The sequence below is a fragment of the Nymphaea colorata genome, chromosome 2 (assembly GCF_008831285.2).
Source record: "Nymphaea colorata isolate Beijing-Zhang1983 chromosome 2, ASM883128v2, whole genome shotgun sequence".
Lineage (NCBI taxonomy): Eukaryota > Viridiplantae > Streptophyta > Magnoliopsida > Nymphaeales > Nymphaeaceae > Nymphaea > Nymphaea colorata.
The window spans coordinates 441,527-459,628 of NC_045139.1; the positions used below are offsets into that span (position 1 = coordinate 441,527).

Sequence of the window (18,102 nt, forward strand, 5' to 3'; positions counted from 1 at the left end):
TTTTCCATTTTCCTCTTTGATGAATAGAAAAGATTTTCTTGATTCCTGAAAATCAGATTGCTGATTTTCCTCTCCAATACTGACTTCTTTGAAATTACATCACAAAAAGCAAGAAGAAAAAAAAAATCAATTAAGATTTCCAGTTGTAATCATTCCAGACTTGGCGGATAGGCACACAGGATCTTATCTTCATCTATGCAATCCTTATGAATATTCGTTGAGATAAAACTATTTTCTATAATCGAGAGCTTCAATTTAGCCATGTATTTAGAGATTAAATCAAAAGTTAAAAAAAACGCGAAAAACGATTTTTTTTTTTTTTCTCTGAATGTAAGCTTTCAGGCTTGAAGCACATATTCCTTCCACTTATGTGCACAGACAAGCGGCTAATGAGGTGGACAAGCAATGAATCTGTGGATCATAAATCCACATTTATTTCGGGCGTGTTTGCATGCCATGAAAAATTTACATCTAATTTGAGTCTATGACATGAAATTTCCTGAACACTGCTACTCTCTCTCTCACTCTATGTTCTGGTGTGTGTGTGTGTGTGCACGCATGTGCATGTCCGTCTGTATGTTCCATGGTTTATATTTCATACTGGCCAATGTCTATAATTAGCCTGAACGACCCGTATTAAGAGAAGACTTTCTCTTCAACTGCTTAGTTGCATAGAGATCCATAATGTTAGGGATGCCAATAGATCATATTCTAATTGGATGCATTCTTTACCATGTACGCTTTACCTTGATCGGATTCGAATTCGAATTCTAATACAAATGAGCAAAAGTCTATACCATATTGAATCTAAATCCCAATTCACCTTCCAAATTTGATCCAAATCTGATTTTCAAATTAATTATAACAGAGTAAATGTCCAACATTTAAAGTGAATATGATCAAACTTCATCATGATATGTTATGACCCACTTTGAAAATGGAATGTTATATATTATATACTTATTTAAAACTAAACCTGAATCTGAATCCAACTCCAAATGGATATTTTTTAAAATCCAAACGTAAATTTCAATCCAATCTGATGTCAATTTCTTAAAACTTAAACCAACCCACATAATAGAGCTTATTAGTAATTGAATCTAAAGTGCATTACTCCAACTGTGTAACTCGAGCACCTTTTCTTGGGTTGGGTTCCACCAAGCACTGTAAGGGAGGGCGTCGGGTCGGATACCCAACAGACGATCAGGTACCTGGACTGTAATGGATCGGGTTTGGGCTGGTTATTAGATACTTGAGCCAGTTCAATTAAAATAATAAAAAAAAACTTGTTGGGTCAGGCTGGCTCCAGTTAAGTATTAGGGTTTTAGGGTTAGGGTTATGACTCGGCTTGATCTCTCTCTATATATATATATATATATATATATATATATATATATATATGCAAATCGTGTGACAGCTGCCGTCAGCTCACTTAGAAACTCTTAGCATGTCGCCTATGGCTCTCATAGAAACTTTTTGTGTATGGTTGATGGCTCTTTTAAAAACTCTTAATACGTCACCGAGGGTCTTTCAGATATTACAAAATAAAATATTGAGGGTTTCAAATAAGCGTAAGCATCGAACCAAGTACCCAACAGCCATAAAATTGATACTGACCCAATAACTAAGCCGACCGAACTTGAGCTGCTGGCAAAGGCTTTTGGTCTGTCCGAGCTCGGCTTTATCGAGCCTTAGGCTAGCCCAAACTGGCCTGATACCCAAAGGGGTTCTAAAAGAATGACCCCTTTGCCAATGAAACTCTTAATTAGGAACGAATAAAACTCTTATTTGGATCTTTTAAAAAATGTATTATATACATTTTTAAAATAAATGAAAATATGTAACAGATAATTAGGAATAAGGAGAACTTCAAAAACATTCTTGAAATAATATACATTATTCTGTGAGATAATGACCCCTTTGCCAATGAATTGAATCAAATTTCCACCGGTTCTATTCGAACTAACCAAATTCAGATCAATTTTTACAACACTCGTTCCAGGATTTGATCCAAAAGCCATCCGCTGAGAAGAATCCTGCTGGCGGTGGATGGAGGTTAGAGAGAGGGAGAGCGTGCCAGACACGGTGACAACGGGGATCAATCTGTACGCGCAACGAAAGAGGTTAACCCCATAGCCAAGGAAAGCGGAAACGTACTCCTCTGCCTCCTGCCCTTCTGGCGCCCTTTATTTAAGGCCTCTCTCTCTCTTATTCATGGATGAATTCTCCAACCCATCCACCGCTTATTTTCTTCCGCTTTCTTTTGTCTTCAACTTTGGTTGTTCGTTTGTGATGGTGATGCCGACATTTGCCTTGTAACAGGAGAACTTTGTCGAACATTTCTGTGAGCCTCTCTCTCTCTCCTGCTTTGCTTAGTTCAGTTTGTGAAGGAAGGAACTCATCCTTCCTTCTTTCCTTTTCTTTCTTGAGTCCCACACGTCTCTCTCTCTCTCTCTCTCTGTGATTAAATTCAAATACGTCGATGATTCAGGTCCTCACGGGTACTGTATGTACACATATAATTCTCACCTTTTGGTGACTTTGCAGAGCGAATTCTCGCACCCAACATGTTTAGGAACCGCATTACATATGCCACCACTCCTTCTGATTGGTCCTCAGAGTAAAAGAGGCCATCGATATTATAAATGTTCTGAAAGTTTGGTAATGAACAAGCATACGTAGAAAGTGAAGGAAAACAGAAATTAGATGAAGGCTCGGATACTTGCTCTATTAGATGTTCTTCTGGCGTCTCCGAAGAGCACATGTGATGTCGTTCACTCCAAATATAATAGCGTAATGGGTAGCATGTCCCTCCCTTATGTCAAACTGGTTCTGCCCATCTGATGACATTTGTCCTCTCTCTCTCTCTCTCTCTCTCGGTTGACCATGTTCTCACCATTACCTACCTAGGGCTCTTCAAATTGGAGGCCGCAGTACAAGCACATCGCCCCTTTTATCTCTCCCTCTCTCTCTTTCCAAGGTTGGTGTCTCGCCATGCTCGTGAAGGACGGAAGGGGTTCCTGATTTGAGCAAGGATTGCGTTCCTGCTAGGTTCTCTCTCTCTCTCTCTGCCCAAATCGTTGGTCTAAATGAAATTTTGTTGTCACTGATCAAATAATTAGAAAGTTCTGTACTGAACTCAACTGTGTTATATCGTCTGTTTCTCCTGCCTTGTACAGGGAGAGAATTGCCATGTATTGATATTGCAATTGGAGTCTGAACATGCAAGATTTGCTTTCTTTTAAGTACATATACTTGATATGATTCCAAGGGATGCCATTTGCTCTTTTGATTTTCACTACTCAGCATAAGCAGCTGTTATGACCGTGGACCTCTAACGGGCAAGATACGCCTCTTGTCATATTTGCAGGGTAATACGTTAGGCGTTGTTATATTCAAGACCCGGAACGACCATGTCATATGCATACCTATTCAAGTATATAATCATCGGAGATACAGGTCAGTGGTTTCGTCTCTGTTTCCTTCTTTGTAACTTGTAGTCAATATTTGAAGATGGATGTACACGCCCATCTTTGATGGATCTGCATTCATTGCATGGATTTTGTGTCGGCAGGAGATATTTTTAGTTTTTTTCTCAATCAGGAATGCATCTTTGATGTTAGTATCTGATCTGGAAAACTGTTAGTGTCTCTTACATCATTTTCAGCTTTTTGTTCTAGAAACCTTTGCACCAGTTCTCTAGTTGTCTGGTTTTCTGTTTGTGGAAACCCATTTGCTAGAGGCCGTTCTTTTTCTATTCCTCTGTGTCGATTCCGTCAAGGGAAAATCTATATACGTTCAAGCACTCTCCCTAATTTTTCTGGTCTCACCAGAAATACTCTTGATGAGGAGTATTCCCATCTAAGTGAACTCCTCTTCTTCATCTGAATGGAGTTGTCTTTTTTGCGTCTTAATTCTGTCATTTGATGCGAAGCATGCACCCATAAAGGGTAACTATCACCCAAACCTAACGTCTTCTTAAGTTTTTGTAGCTTTCTTTTTTCTCCTTTTTTCTTCCTGTAGTACTTTTATTGGGTGAAGCTCCCAAGGGACTTTTTTTTATTTTCTTCTCCGTAATGATTACTTTGGTCATCCTTCATTAATCTAATTTTGGTTTCTTATAGGTGTAGGCAAGTCATGCCTTCTTCTGCAATTTACGGACAAGCGATTCCAACCAGTGCATGACTTGACGATTGGTGTTGAGTTTGGTGCTCGGATGATAACAGTTGACAACAAGCCAATCAAGCTCCAGATATGGGACACGGTTAGTTTATCCTATTGCATACTAATTGGTGAATATTTGAGATTTCCTGGTCTGTGTGCTATCAGAATTTCTCTTTACCATTTGAACTTTGACATTTTTATGTGTCCAGCTGTTGAACGAAAATTAAGATTTATCATTTTCAAGTACTGCAGAGGTGTTTCCTGAAGAAGAATATCAGCTGCTTTACTTTGTTCTTTTTAATTTTGAATTGAGATGAAAAGCCGTGCAGTAGAATTTACGCCTTCCATTTGGAATTTTGGATACTTGACAAACAAAGACTACGAGTTCTATCCTTTTTTCAGTTTCGTCAAAATTTTTTAGACCATGAGTTCATCGTTGGCTGGGGCTACTATTTTAATTATTTTTACTTCCATGTCTTTTATGCAGAGCGGATGGTGGATATTAATTCTGAGATTTTTTATTTAAATTGCAGGCTGGGCAAGAATCTTTCAGGTCAATTACTAGATCTTATTATAGGGGAGCAGCTGGTGCATTATTGGTCTATGATATTACAAGGTAATGCTGTAATATTTATCAAGAACTCTGAGCAATTAAGCTCCAAAATGCATTTTTGTACCTATTTTATGTGTTAACATGGAATAAATCATTCTGAACTTTACTCTCCCTTCTATCCTTAGGAGGGAGACTTTTAATCATCTGGCAAGTTGGTTGGAGGATGCAAGGCAGCACGCAAATGCCAACATGACAATCATGCTAATAGGTAATAAATGTGACCTTGCCCATAGAAGAGCTGTCAGCACTGAAGAAGGTGAACAATTTGCAAAGGAGCATGGCTTGATATTTATGGAGGCATCAGCAAAAACTGCTCAGAATGTAGAGGAGGTTACTTAACTTTATACCCACATTTCTTTAGCTCTTTGAGTCACTTGTTCTTCAAGCTTCTATGATTCTATCTACTTCGGTGGAACTCTTGCTGACAGTCTTGTACGTGTATATTTTGTGTACTTGGTTATCCAGGCTTTCATAAGTACAGCAGCCACCATCTACAAAAAGATACAGGATGGCGTCTTTGATGTCTCCAATGAGGTCAGGTTCTTTAGTTTTGAGTTAGATATCATCTTGGGTCGTTAGTAGGAAATGTTTATGGCTATTAATTGAGCAAGGTTGTAGGCTACTGCAAGGTTATAAACGATATAACACGGTAGCTGGGTGGCATAACCAACTCTGTTCTGTATCCATTCCCAACTATAATTCTCTCTCTCTCTCTCTCTTTCTTTTCTCTCTCTCTCTCTCATGCATACACACAATAGTGCCAATTATGTATGGTCGTGCAATCTTGGTATGCTTAAAGTTGTATCTTTGTGCTTGTGTGTGGGTGTGCATGTTTTAATTCAGAATGTTTATAAATTTGTCTAAATCATTGAATTATTTTTTGTCTGATTCAGTCTTATGGAATTAAAGTCGGATATGGAGCAGGAGTTCCCGCTGGTGGGAGAGATGGCACGGTCACGCAAGGAGGAGGCTGCTGTGGTTGAGATCGCCAGAAACATAATATGGTTTCAGTTACTGATCCTAAAATTTTAACCTGCCTTCAGTTGAATCAATGGCTTCATTCTGGTAAGAAATGATGTAATAACCTTGTCGCCCGATTGTGAATGTAAATTCAGGATGAGACAGTAACTTAAATTTAATCCGTTAATTGTATTCAACGCACACTATATGATCTCATCTACACATACGAGGTTATATACACATACGATGCCATCTCATTCGTCCTGACGTTCCATCCAAATGAAGTTCTTCCCTTGAGCCTTCATTTTTCAACGTGCACCCTTCGGCTTTTTGCTGTTTTACGGGCACAGGTAAGTGTATTTTCCCTAAACTTCCAGTCCTACATGATCATTTAAACTACATAATGTACTGCTCATATTTTGTCATGCGTTAAAGCTAATTAAGCCTAGTAATATAAAAAATTACTCAAACTAAGCACATCATTTTAACATTAACCATTTGACGCCTAGCTCTACAGAATTTTGTAAAAAAAAAAGATGAAGAACGTATACAAATTATAAAAAAAATGAAAAATAGTTAAAACCTGAAGTATGGTACTCTTGAATCGACCGCTGAATTATATTTATTGGTTACCGCATCGAGTTCGAATTGCTGATTCTGACAACAGTGACAAATTATCACCATAAGTTAAGAAAGTTCAGAACCACACTCGCACGTATTATTACATTAGGAAACGGTAACGGCAGGGATTGAAGACATGCTTGGGTAGGCCTTCGCTGCCTTGCGTTTACATCCCCCACTGGTAAGGAGTATGGGATTATACGCTTCACTAAGCAAGTCAGTGACTATTTTCTGCCCACTCAATCGCGCTGCTTTAGTCAATTCCGATTACAATCAGTTTGGCAGTTGGAAAAGAACAGATAACTATACTGACATTGCTTAAATCTCTTTGCTTTTCAAGATGAGCCAACATGCGCACATATTCTTGCCTGCCATCTTCTATCAGTGAACAAACAAGACAGGATTTTCGCAGCTATTATTGGCAATTGTTTAAAAGAATGATCACGTGTCGTCGACGAACCAATTTGCAGAAAAGAACACTGTCATGTTACTGAACGAGAACCAAATTCCAAGTAGAACATTCAGCACATTGCCCAGTATAGCTTCCTAAACTGCAAGTCAAACGCTTTCTTTTGTGGTTTCACGTGATGTATTAATTTTATTTAATCTTTTTCCCTTGAATTTCGAATGAACCAAGTGAAACCCTCTGATTTAACTTCATCACTCTGAATGATTAATACCCAAGACCTGCTTGTCATTTGGGTGGAAGCTTAGAAAAGTAAGCTCAACAAACATTTCAGAAAAAATTCTCCTAGGTTCTGCCAACTCTTTTGGTAGTTTAAACTCGGATCTTACACGCATTCGTTCAGCCATACTCGTAGTCACTACCAACACAGAAAAGAGTTTCAAAGAGAATGATCGTCCGGAGCATCGACCCTCCACAGCGGCACAGCAATCAAGACGGAGTTTGTCCAACTAATTGATGCGAAGACAAAACAAGCATACGGTATTGTCATCAACGTGAGAGGAATAGATTGTATATAAAAACACGTCCATGATAATCACAGTCGATTATTTACCAACCCATCCCTTGTTCACTATCATATAAGCAACCAACAGATCTCCTCTATATTTATATAAGGCATTAATGTTTTCGCCGGGCTTGTGTGTAATTACATGACAATATTTAACGAGAACTCATCATTGCCAGTGTAAACGGCGACTATTTTAAAGAATAAGTTCACGGCAAGATCCTGAACTTACACAGGGTAGACCCTAAGGTGTTGAAAAACCAACAAGCATCTGTCACCCCGTTTCACCAACAGAACGCCTTGTGCTGCAGAAGAAGAAAACATCTAGGGTAAGTGCTACAGTTCAAAGGGAAACATACTACAAACTTCAGCATGTGGACAGAGAAAATGGATTGGAGCCAGTCAGCGACTCAAGTGGATCCTCTTGAAGTCCCTGCGTAATAAGCAACCTAACATGCTAAAGTGTCAAATGAGAGAGGAAAAAGAAAAATTACCCGGAATTTGGCCTCCCTTTGACGGTCTATATATGCGAGAAGCTCCTCTTGTTTGACTAGAGCATCATACAAAGCCTACACAAGAAAAAGTCAAAACAATTTGTAATGTTACTCACTTCTACCAAATTACTTGTACCAATTCTTTGACATGTATTCAGAGGAAAAGAGTTTATGGACATTTGGCCACGTACAATTTTTGTAGCAATTAAATCAGCCTCTAGTGCATCGACACGGCGGACAGCAGCATTCAACAGCTCCTCTTTTTCAGACGGCATCTCTGTTGGCTTTGCTTGCAATGCATCAACCTTCTCCTCAAGCTCTCCCAGTCGTTTCAAAACAGAAGGGAGAAGGTCATTCTCAGTGAACCTCGGAGATGGTGAAGGAGGACGGAATTCTTCCTTAGGTGTTGGATCAAATGGGAAAATGGCATCATGGTAATCCTGATACAATCTTCTGTCTGGAAGCGTCTTAGTCACACGGCTGACAAGGGTACGCACCACAGCAAAAAGGGTCACCAGGAAGGCCATTATTCCAGCAAAAACTTGGGCATGCATCCCTGTAGCAATCTTGTTTGCATCACCCAGAGGAAATGAACCTGACATAAAGATATTAACAAGTTCCACTTGAGTATATCATATGAAAAAAAACACGATAACAAATTAGCTAAAAGAGCTTATAATTTAATAATAATGTTTCTTAGATGAGATAGAGATGTGCTTGAAACTAATGTACTGTTTAGTGAGGCTGCTGCTCAAGCTTTTACAAAACTGCACCTTGCAAACGCTCACTTGAGATTTCAATCCAGAAGTATGAGTACAGGAAATAAGAGACTTCTGGTTTCCCCTTTTTGTCCACGGTATGAAAGCAGGCAGCGCACAGAAAAGAAGAGTAAATATTTGTTCTCCTCCTTTTTCATCCGGCCTGTATACTCTCACACAAAAGCTCTGGAAAGGTTTTTCCAACTGGTTACCAAACCAAAGACCCAGAGAGCAACCATCAGCAAGAATTTTCAGGTCAAGATGGTCACAGGAGAAGTGAGGGAAGAAAGGGACCCTGGTAAGGTGGAGGCATAGAGCTTGAGGAAAATGGTGGCAAGAAAACATAGGGTTTGGAGGCAGCATAGCTTGGCAATTGCCAAATCTTTACAAAATGACGGGAGAAAGTGATAATCAAAATAAATGAAATAAAAGATAGTGAGGAAGGAGGCAGATGAAGAGGTGGACATCTGGAAAGTGGAGCCACCTCATGGCTAGAAAGAGACACAAGCAGAAACGGAACATCATCAGTCTCAACTATGAAGTAATCACCGTATTATCTGCTAGTTCATGCCTAGTAGTTAAAAGCATGAGGCACTTTGAGGGAAGATGGTTTTGGGGATCTATGCCAAGTTGAGGCTAATACCTGGTATTCATGGTGCCCTAGCCACCACTCCTAGGAACCGAGTGGCACCAAAGAAAGGAATGCAATAGGATGAGGTGGGTGCAAAGTGGAATAAGAGACGGGTTCTGTTGTATTTCCAATCACAAAACATCCAACAATCAGCTATAATGTTTAGTATCCAATCACTGAACATCCATCAATCAGCTACAATGCAGTGGTCTAGTTCATCAGCAACTCCTTCAATAGGCAGTTGAAGACTGATATGGGGTTTTTTCTAAAGACAGATGATGATTTCTGAGCAACTTGATCAAGTTGGATACCAGTAACAGACATACCCTAATGAAGAAAAAAGCTTGCACTTAATGATTTGCCATTTTCCCTTTTTCTCTTTGACAACTCACCACATCGCAGTGACACCTTAATTTGACAATTGCACGTTTTAACGATACATAAAAATTGAAATAAACATCCAAATGCAGCATCATTTGAAATTTTAATAGCAAAAGGATGATTGACAGCGCAGCAGTGTTGAGAATTATATGACATCCTGATTGGCGTATTTCCCAAATTGCAACCGGAATAGAAGTAAATTGAGCAAAGAAAGACACCCAATTGTGTCAAGCGACTCAAGAGTCAAGGCAACAAATGCCAGGCATAAAAGGTTATCTACTAAATCAAAGATAAATAAGAAGATCCAAAATCAGGCTGTCTCACCTTTAGGAACAGGTGCCTTTTGTGCAGATACTTCTTTCTTCCAACTAGCATCCACAGGCTTGTCAACCATGGGAACATATTCATCATATTCTACAAAAGGATTTGGTTTAGCGGATAGCTTAGCCTGCAAAATATCAAACAAGGCAACACGTGTAACTTTTCATATAGCTGATTTTAGACTCGTGATAGTATGAAAATCAAATGGTGTCTGATATTTCAGCATCAAACAAATTTATGCACAATGGCAGTGCAAACAGTCAGGTATAACTTGAGCATCTTAACTTTACATTCCAGAGGACTAATAAAAAAACCTTTACAATTTCCATTTCATGATTTAAACAATTCTTATTGGTAATTGTTTCTTAATTTAGTAGTTCCAATTTCAAAAATCACCACCACACATTTAGAGGGTTTAGCAGCAGCACTAATGTGTCTGTTCCACCAATTATTGGATACGTAGATCCTACTAATATGTTCATCTGAACATTAAAATCACTAAGAATAAAAGGAAAATTGTTAATCCATTATTGTCACAAACTGTTGAAACAGCTATTACGACTTTTTTGGTGTATCAAGTTCCATATAAGAGGTTTTCTTGCACAACCATCTGATTGCTGGAAAAGACAAATGCAGGAAAATCATTGAACCACGGTTTCTTAAATATTATCAACCTGAGTGGAGGCATACCATTTTTAAGGGAAATGAGCTAACCCAAATTACTCCACTGGAAAACTTTCATTAGTTCATATTTCATTACATGCAGGAGACATTCCATTCAAATAGCCTTTATGGTGATTTATTACTATCATATACATGCTTCATCCAAAAAAATGATGCACCAAATCCTAACAGCAAAAGATGACCCACTTCTTCACGAACTGGAGTTAACCGAATGGTTGACGGATATCTCCTCAGGGCTTTTGGTGAAACCATATCTTCAGCTTCAGATCCTGACTCTGCAGTTGATGCATCACCTCCTTTCATCTGACCAACCAATGGAACAAGAAGATCTTTAGTGACTGCATATGATCACAAGGAAACCAGCATGTTGTTATGATTCCACAGCTTAGAAGGACATTCTGATTACTCACCATCGGGTAATTAGGCCTTGCATAAGCAATTATTTTCCCTTCAGCATTCGAAACAGTAACAATTTGTCTGGCACATCGGGCTTCCCCACTATGAACCATCTGCAAAAGACATTCAGGAGCAATTCACAAGATCAAACACATGCAGGTACAGCAACTCAAAGAACAATGCAATTGTTACATATTCACATGGAATGTAAACTAAAGAAGATGAAAGAGATGAAACCTTCAATATATTTGGATCTTTCCATGGACCTTTGTCAGACCTCAAGCATCCACCTTGATCAGGACATGTACAAGTTCCACCAAGGAAATCTGGCAATTCACTGATAAGGATAGACCATCTTAGTAACAACAGTAAGCATCTTAACATAAATTATAGATGGTACCATTAGCCAAACTTGCAACATCAATTACCTACCTGGCATCAATTATTTCAAGCAATTTACTCTGATATCGGTTTCCAAGAACCTGACAAGAATGAACAAAGAAAATTAATACAGCTCTAAAAATCCATAGTTTGTAACACAACTTTCCATACCAGAGATGGCAAAAGCAATTGCTACATACATGAATCTTCGATGTAGTTTTGGGATCAAGAAAGGACTTTATTGTATTCCATAGAAGCCTAAAACCAGGTCCAGCATTGATAATGAACATTTGATCCAAGGTCTGCAGCATGCAGTTTCCAAGTTAGAGCCTTAGAGGATTCACACTTTCAGCTATGCAGTACACAGTCGATTGGGAGGATATCACTTATGATCTAGTTGATAACGAATAAACACCAACTCCAGTTAAAATGAAGAATCATTTTTACCTCGGGATAATTGTTGCCATCAATCTTCTGCAGACGGTCAAGCAGTTCCCTTGCAGCTTTGCTGAGATTTTTTAAGCCCTATAGTAATTCAAGTGGCAGACAAGGGCACCAATTGAAAATTCACAGAAAGATCATAATAGACTAGAAAATTTTGAACAAAATGTTCCCTATTTGGAAAAAAAAAAATCATGCAAAAGAAAAGGTAAAAAATTGACATGGGAAAGGAAGTATACCAGTCCATGCACATCTATGATTGTTGTGCTTGAATCAATATGCCTTTTTGCAGCAATAGAACAAGCCGGAAATTTGTCAGAAAAACATTTTTCAAAGCCCTGCACATGGTATTTTATGTACCGCTCCATAGTTGTCACTTGCATAAGCTTGTTTGGATCAACTTTTCCCAGTCTTTCAATGTAAACGGGTTTTCCCTCCTTATCAACACCATGATGACCTTGAGGATAATATTTTAGAACTTCGTCTATCTCTTTAAATTCAAAGTCCTGACATAAGACAAACAGCCATTAAACAACTAGGAAAATACTTCAAAATGTAACAGAAAATATTTCAGCTAATTCAAGAAGAAATGCAAGAGGATTGCCCTGAACTTAAACAGACGTTTACGAGTGCAAAATGCTATCCAAAAGTGGAATTGATTAAAAGCGCAATCAAGTTTCCCTCATTGGCACAAAAACCCAACAATTTGGTGAGGTGACCAATCCTCACATGATAGCTGGTCAAATCACACAACCAGGTTTTTAGGATGGTTGGATCCTCTCGTTCTAGAAAACATAAACACTTGGAGAACTCTCATATCTTCTCAAAGGATCAACTATGAAGCTGTTTGTGACGTAACCCAAAACCATAACTGCACTCTATGAAGGTCTTGCCCCCACATGTTGTGAATTTGACCTTGATAAGAGGGTGTTAAATTATTCTAAATTTCTTATCCTCAGTTTAACAATTGACATAGTTAATAAATCCGTTAATTCTAGAAAAAGCATGTCTTTATTAGTGCACAATGCACATATAATTCTTTATGAAGCCAATGAAGCAAGAACTTTTACAGGTGGACCACTGACTCAGAACCCCACATAGCATGCAGAAACCACAACCAAACATCGCTTTATGGGTAAACCTCAGCAAAGAAAAATTGCAATGTCTTAGAATTGTTGGTTTTCCACGAGAAAATCCAACATAAGTAATAATTAAAAAATTATGAAAAGATATAAGTAGTATAAACAATCTGGTTTCTTTTGTTCCTACACTGATTACCCTATTTATATGTTTTTTCAAATATTCTGCTCTTTTCTATGCTATATTACCAATTTGCCATCCAAAAAATTCGCAATTAAGCTATGAGACTTTTAAAAATGCTAATATTTACAATGTTGGTACAAAAGAAGCTTAAATGAACAAACAGGGCATTCGAAAACAACAGAAAATAGTAGCTCTCATTTCAAATATGAGATGTAATGTTTTCTATGAATTATCACATATGTTTGTCTTGATAGCATAAACTAGCCAGTATAATTAAGATGAAATTACCTCCATGATTGTGTCAGCTCCAAATTCCTTCCTCCATTGGAGCATTTCGGCCCACATATGTTTTGCCTTTTCAATGTCAAACTTCCTTGCTTTTAGAAACCTGTTTATAAACAAAATGCCATGTCTATCACAGGATAAGCTTTGGTACAGCAGAGTGCACGCCAGCATGCATGATAACCATGCAAAGCAGTGGTCAAAATACATGCAACAAAGTTGTCAGATGATATTTTACAAAGCAACAAAGAGTTTGTTTTCTCTTTTCACAAATAAAAGAACAATTCAGAACAAATACCCGAACTCTTGAACAAAAACCTCAAAGGATTGTAACAGAAGGGTGTAACCTTATAGCTTCCTCATCCCATCACTTGGGAGACTGAAATTCTTGCAGGGAAGGCAATGATTACTAAAAGACAATCGTTGAGGTGAAGGGAACAAATATAGCAAAGGAAATTAAAAATAAATGTATAAATTAACAAAAAACCTGAAAATCACAAAAGTAACAGAAAAAAACAAAAAAACCATTGAGAACAAGGAGAACTTTTTAGACACAGAAACGGTACATTACGAGGCATGTGTAGAGAATTAGAAATAAATCAAAATTAAACTGACAAAGAAATAAATTTGAGGCATACTATAGCATTGAGAACAAGGAGAACTTTTTAGACACAGAAACGGTACGTTACGAGGCAAGTGTAAAAAATTAGAAATAAATCAAAATTAAACTGACAAAGAAATAAATTTGAGGCATACTATAGCAACCTTCAAGAACTTAAGCAGTATTTAAAAGTTCCCTAACTATAGGTCAGAAAATAATAATTCTGCATTTCACCAAAAAAAAAAGCTAGTAAAATATTCTCTACATATAGAAGAGTTTCATCAAAATTCTTCAGGTAAAATGCAGCAAGAGCTTAATATTATTACAGAAAATCCTCACAAGGGTCCAACATCTCATAAACATGGAACGTAACCAAAATTCGATGGGTAAAAAAAGATAGCATCTTGAGGAAATATAAAACAGTCTGAAAAACCAAAAAAAAGGGGCAATATGATCACCTCAGCATCATATGATAATCATCGTGCCTTGGAGGAAGTAATTCCTCTAAAATCAGTGTCTGACGAAATGCATCCACAGCTTGCAGTTCCTCAACATCTCGTACATCTTCAATTGAAATAACTCTACTGTCACTCTTTCTCCTGCTTTTCTTCTTAAGAGAACGCCGAAATTTAGTTGATGCATTGATTGCTTTTTTCTTCAAAGAACCAATTCTTGTCCTTCTCTCATCTTCTGAATTTTCAAAATCAGATTTTCTTTCTCTTCTCTCTTCACGGCTAGAAGATCCCTCAAAGCCTGTAGCAATGTTGCAAACAAGTTACAAAATGCAATCAAAATCCTATGTCCACAATATTATCTTAAATGCCAATGAAATTTGACAAAAAACCTGTTGAGAAAACATTATTTTATCAAAAATTTCAAAATCAAGTTCAAGTTTTGATGGGATGACAAAAACATGCTTCAATTTTAATTTCTTTCATTTAACTTCCTGGACTATAAACGACACAGGCAGATAAATCAAAAGAAACCAAACTGAAGCATTTTTCTTGTTGTGCCACCAAAATTTGAGTGTTTTTGTAGGATTTTATTATTTATCAGTTCAAAATACTGTCACGCCTAACGCCTTAGCTAGTGGATTTCCGATAAGGTTTTGCTGATCTACTCTACTTTGAGCTTCTATATTGCCCATTGGCAAAAAAACTTTCCATTAATAGTGCAATATTTCCGTCGAAGTTTCTTCTATACTTACTCAACAGATGAATAATATGGTGTGACAACCAGTCGACAGTCAGTAAGAAATGAATTCAATAGCACCTGACATTATTTCCAATTCTCTTTTCCTTTTATGCAATATCCACCACCTCTGCTCACCAATATAGAGCCAAGTGCCTATTTCTTCCAATTATTAAAAAATTTCCCTAGCGTATAAAGATCTTAGGAGAGAATCCTTTCCAAAATTACAGACAGCAGAATGCAGCATTCATGAATTGGAAATTTTCAACGTCGTAGGCATCGAGTTATTTTTTTATATTACCAACTAATCTTCCTCAAGTTCCGATTTTCAAAGTTATTATTCTTAACTTGCAAAACAAATTCTCTTGATTCTTACTTATTTTGAGCATTGATATGTCCCAGATTCATGATACAACTTGTGTCAAAAGATTGATAACCTACTCTTAGACAGTTTGACCATCGACCATCTCATTCGCATTTCGAACTTCAAGTCCTTATGTGGATTAGTAATTCAACTACATTAATTAGCCCAAACTCTAGCCAGATAAGAATCAGTCCTTAATATAGACAGAGTGTTTATCATCAAAACAGTCATATACTGTGTTGATTCTTATTTGTCTTACACCTTGATATTGAGTAATCAGTAATCCATCTCAAAACTATGACTGGCATACTTGCACTGAAATACTCCAAATATTCCAAGTACTGAACTATAAGAAGTTCAATAACCCACCTACATTTTGAAGCAAAATGCAAAAACACCAATAACAAAATAACCTTTAAAAACTACGGTCACAGTACAACTTACAGCAGAGAAGTGCACTGGCTTGTTCTTGCTAAGCAAAGCATTTAATTCGAGTTTCATAATAGTAAAAAAGAAAGAAGTGCAATAACATGCAAAATTGCCAAAAAGTTTCTCTATTCCATGGAAGCTCCGACACAAATATGGAGAAGAGAAATCCAGACAACTTCCAAATTTCTACATCAACAAAATCATGATCTACATCAGCAGCCTTCTGTCAAAAAAAAATGTTCAATATAAATTCAATTGCTCTTTAATGTCTCCATGTTGCAAACAGATGTTTTCCAGGCAAAAGAAAAAGAAAATCCTACAGAACAATAGTAGCATCATCGCATAGATAACATCGAAATTGTTCTACTATCCAACGCAGGCGTCAAAAGTGCGGCGATATATAAAGGATAAAAAAGAACTGTATTAAGAAAAAAAAATAGAACCCACAAATTAACCGAGGAAGCCCTATTCTCCTCGACTAAGAAAAAAAAAAAAAGCAGCACAAGATTGCTTCAAAAACCACAAAGGACCTCCATTAAAAACAACACAAACCATTATAGAACCCTAAATTCAACAATCAGGCACCAAAAATCGACTAAAATTCTCCAAAATTCATAATAAACCCACCAAAGAACATAAAAGAAATCAGAAAAAGGTTTACTCACAAGGCCGAGCGAACCGATCAAGAGGACCCGACATCGCAAGACGATTAACCGATGAGCTTCGCTGTTACAAGCTTAACCAGAATCCCTCGATTTCATCACCAACCACGCCTGCATTAACCCAGAAAACCACACGGCAATCTCAAACAAAAGAACCATATGCACGACTAACCAACAGTACCAGAACCAGAAAAAAAAAATCATTAAAAAAAAACCGGCGAATCGGATCCAATGAAGAAACAGCAATAACCAGGCCAAAAACAAAAGACCACGAAAAAAAAGGAAGAGGGAAGAAAAGTATCCATAGTTCACCACGAGAGGCGTCGATCTGAGATCAGCGGAACCGCAAGTCAGAGGAGCTGAGCCCGGAGCTTCGCCAACGACGCTGGGGGAAAGGGCGTCGGCCTCGTGGCGGAGGGGAAGAATCGCCGATTTTAACGCAGAGATAATCGGGCGAATTTCAGACAAGAGAGAGAGAGAGAGAGAGAGGGGAGGTGAAAAGGGGAAAGATTGCGCAGTCTCGGGATTCTTTTGGGGAGAGGAGCCCGGGGCCGCACCGTGGGCCCCACTACGAGTATGGCTCCACGTGGACCCCTGATGAGCGGTCGGCGTGATAGGGGGAGGAACAGCATTACTCCGGTTCCCGGAAATCTCTCTTCATAAGGACACTATTACCACTGCCCGTACTTGATATTTACGAGAGCGCCATCCCTCCCCCCCCCACCCCCCAAGTTAGTTCCAATCAATAAACGGATCGGATCACGAGAGTATTGAACGTGGAAACAAATCTAATAGAGAGGATTCGAATCTGATTCTTCAAAGGAAAAAACAAATCTTGTTGCTTTAATCAATGTTAATTGAATTAGATTCATGAAACACTCTCAATTTTTAAGTATATTTATGAAACTGTTACAAACCGTTCTCATTGCCAAACAGCCTCTTAAAATCATAGGTCGCCTTGATTATGGTAATCACATACTCTGTGCAGTATTAAATTCATTGGCTCGATGCTCAATAATGCAGTTACACTCAAGAAAAGCAAGGTTATGAGGGAGGGAGTTGTGCTTGCAAACTTGGTGGATGAATCTTTTTAGAGAGAGAGAGAGAGAGAGAGTAAAGACAAGAAGAACAGTGCACCATATAAAATAAAATCTGGCTGGTTAGGCATATCTGTCCTACTTGATTTGGCTAATTTTTAAGCAAATCTGGCCTTTCATGATTCCGGAGCCAAACCGGTTGCTTTACAGCCCAACAAACGACACCAAATAACCTCAAAAGGAAAAACCAAAAGAAAACGCTGCTCTGGTCGATGAAAAAACAAAACAAAAGCCCACAATCTAGATCCAAATCCAAATCTAAGTTCAAACTTCCCCCATCTATGCCACGAGAATGTGATCGGAAAGGGCAATTTAGTAATTCAAGCTTAACGGCCCCATCCTTCCGCTCTTCTGACTCGTCGTGGTAAATGGTCGGGGGGCAAACAAGTAACGGTCG

The 18,102-nt window shown here is 38.1% G+C and overlaps 2 protein-coding genes across 3 annotated transcripts; one reads left to right on the forward strand and one right to left on the reverse strand.

Annotated features, from left to right (window-relative positions):
* Window positions 1-2,172: 2,172 nt before the first annotated feature.
* Window positions 2,173-5,938, forward strand: LOC116246791 (ras-related protein RABB1c). 2 transcript variants are annotated; one of them, XM_031618655.2, is made up of 7 exons: window positions 2,173-2,344; window positions 3,371-3,459; window positions 4,125-4,264; window positions 4,698-4,780; window positions 4,903-5,107; window positions 5,243-5,311; window positions 5,671-5,938. In XM_031618655.2, the coding sequence occupies exons 2-7, from the start codon at window positions 3,414-3,416 to the stop codon at window positions 5,758-5,760; spliced, it is 633 nt and encodes a 210-aa protein (XP_031474515.1). In that variant the 5' UTR covers window positions 2,173-2,344; window positions 3,371-3,413; the 3' UTR covers window positions 5,761-5,938. The 2 variants fall into 2 exon arrangements, with proteins under 2 accessions (XP_031474515.1, XP_031474514.1); XM_031618654.2 differs by lacking the exon at window positions 2,173-2,344 and adding an exon at window positions 2,396-3,051.
* Window positions 5,939-7,403: 1,465 nt separating this feature from the next.
* Window positions 7,404-17,113, reverse strand: LOC116246790 (phosphatidylinositol/phosphatidylcholine transfer protein SFH6-like). The gene is made up of 15 exons (XM_031618653.2): window positions 16,921-17,113; window positions 16,612-16,719; window positions 14,421-14,715; window positions 13,368-13,467; window positions 12,056-12,322; window positions 11,823-11,900; window positions 11,576-11,677; window positions 11,427-11,476; window positions 11,232-11,331; window positions 11,009-11,107; window positions 10,785-10,901; window positions 9,918-10,041; window positions 8,015-8,418; window positions 7,824-7,898; window positions 7,404-7,634 (listed from the first exon to the last, which is right to left on the reverse strand). Exons 2-15 carry the CDS (start codon window positions 16,643-16,645, stop codon window positions 7,614-7,616), a joined length of 1,866 nt encoding a protein of 621 aa, XP_031474513.1. The 5' UTR covers window positions 16,646-16,719; window positions 16,921-17,113; the 3' UTR covers window positions 7,404-7,613.
* Between the last annotated feature and the right edge of the window lie 989 nt (window positions 17,114-18,102).

What these genes read in the sequence shown, in the direction of transcription:
- LOC116246791 (XM_031618655.2), top strand. Translation starts at nt 3,414, where the DNA reads ATGTCATATGCATACCTATTCAAGTATATAATCATCGGAGATACAG. An exon ending in AGCTCCAGATATGGGACACG is followed by an intron (nt 4,265 to 4,697) that starts GTTAGTTTATCC and finishes TTTAAATTGCAG; the next exon opens with GCTGGGCAAGAATCTTTCAG. An exon ending in CTGCTCAGAATGTAGAGGAG is followed by an intron (nt 5,108 to 5,242) that starts GTTACTTAACTT and finishes TTGGTTATCCAG; the next exon opens with GCTTTCATAAGTACAGCAGC.
- LOC116246790 (XM_031618653.2), bottom strand. Translation starts at nt 16,645, where the DNA reads ATGTCGGGTCCTCTTGATCGGTTCGCTCGGCCTT. An exon ending in AAGATCCAAATATATTGAAG is followed by an intron (nt 11,108 to 11,231) that starts GTTTCATCTCTT and finishes TGTCTTTTGCAG; the next exon opens with ATGGTTCATAGTGGGGAAGC. An exon ending in AAAGGGAGGCCAAATTCCGG is followed by an intron (nt 7,635 to 7,823) that starts GTAATTTTTCTT and finishes CTTCTTCTGCAG; the next exon opens with CACAAGGCGTTCTGTTGGTG.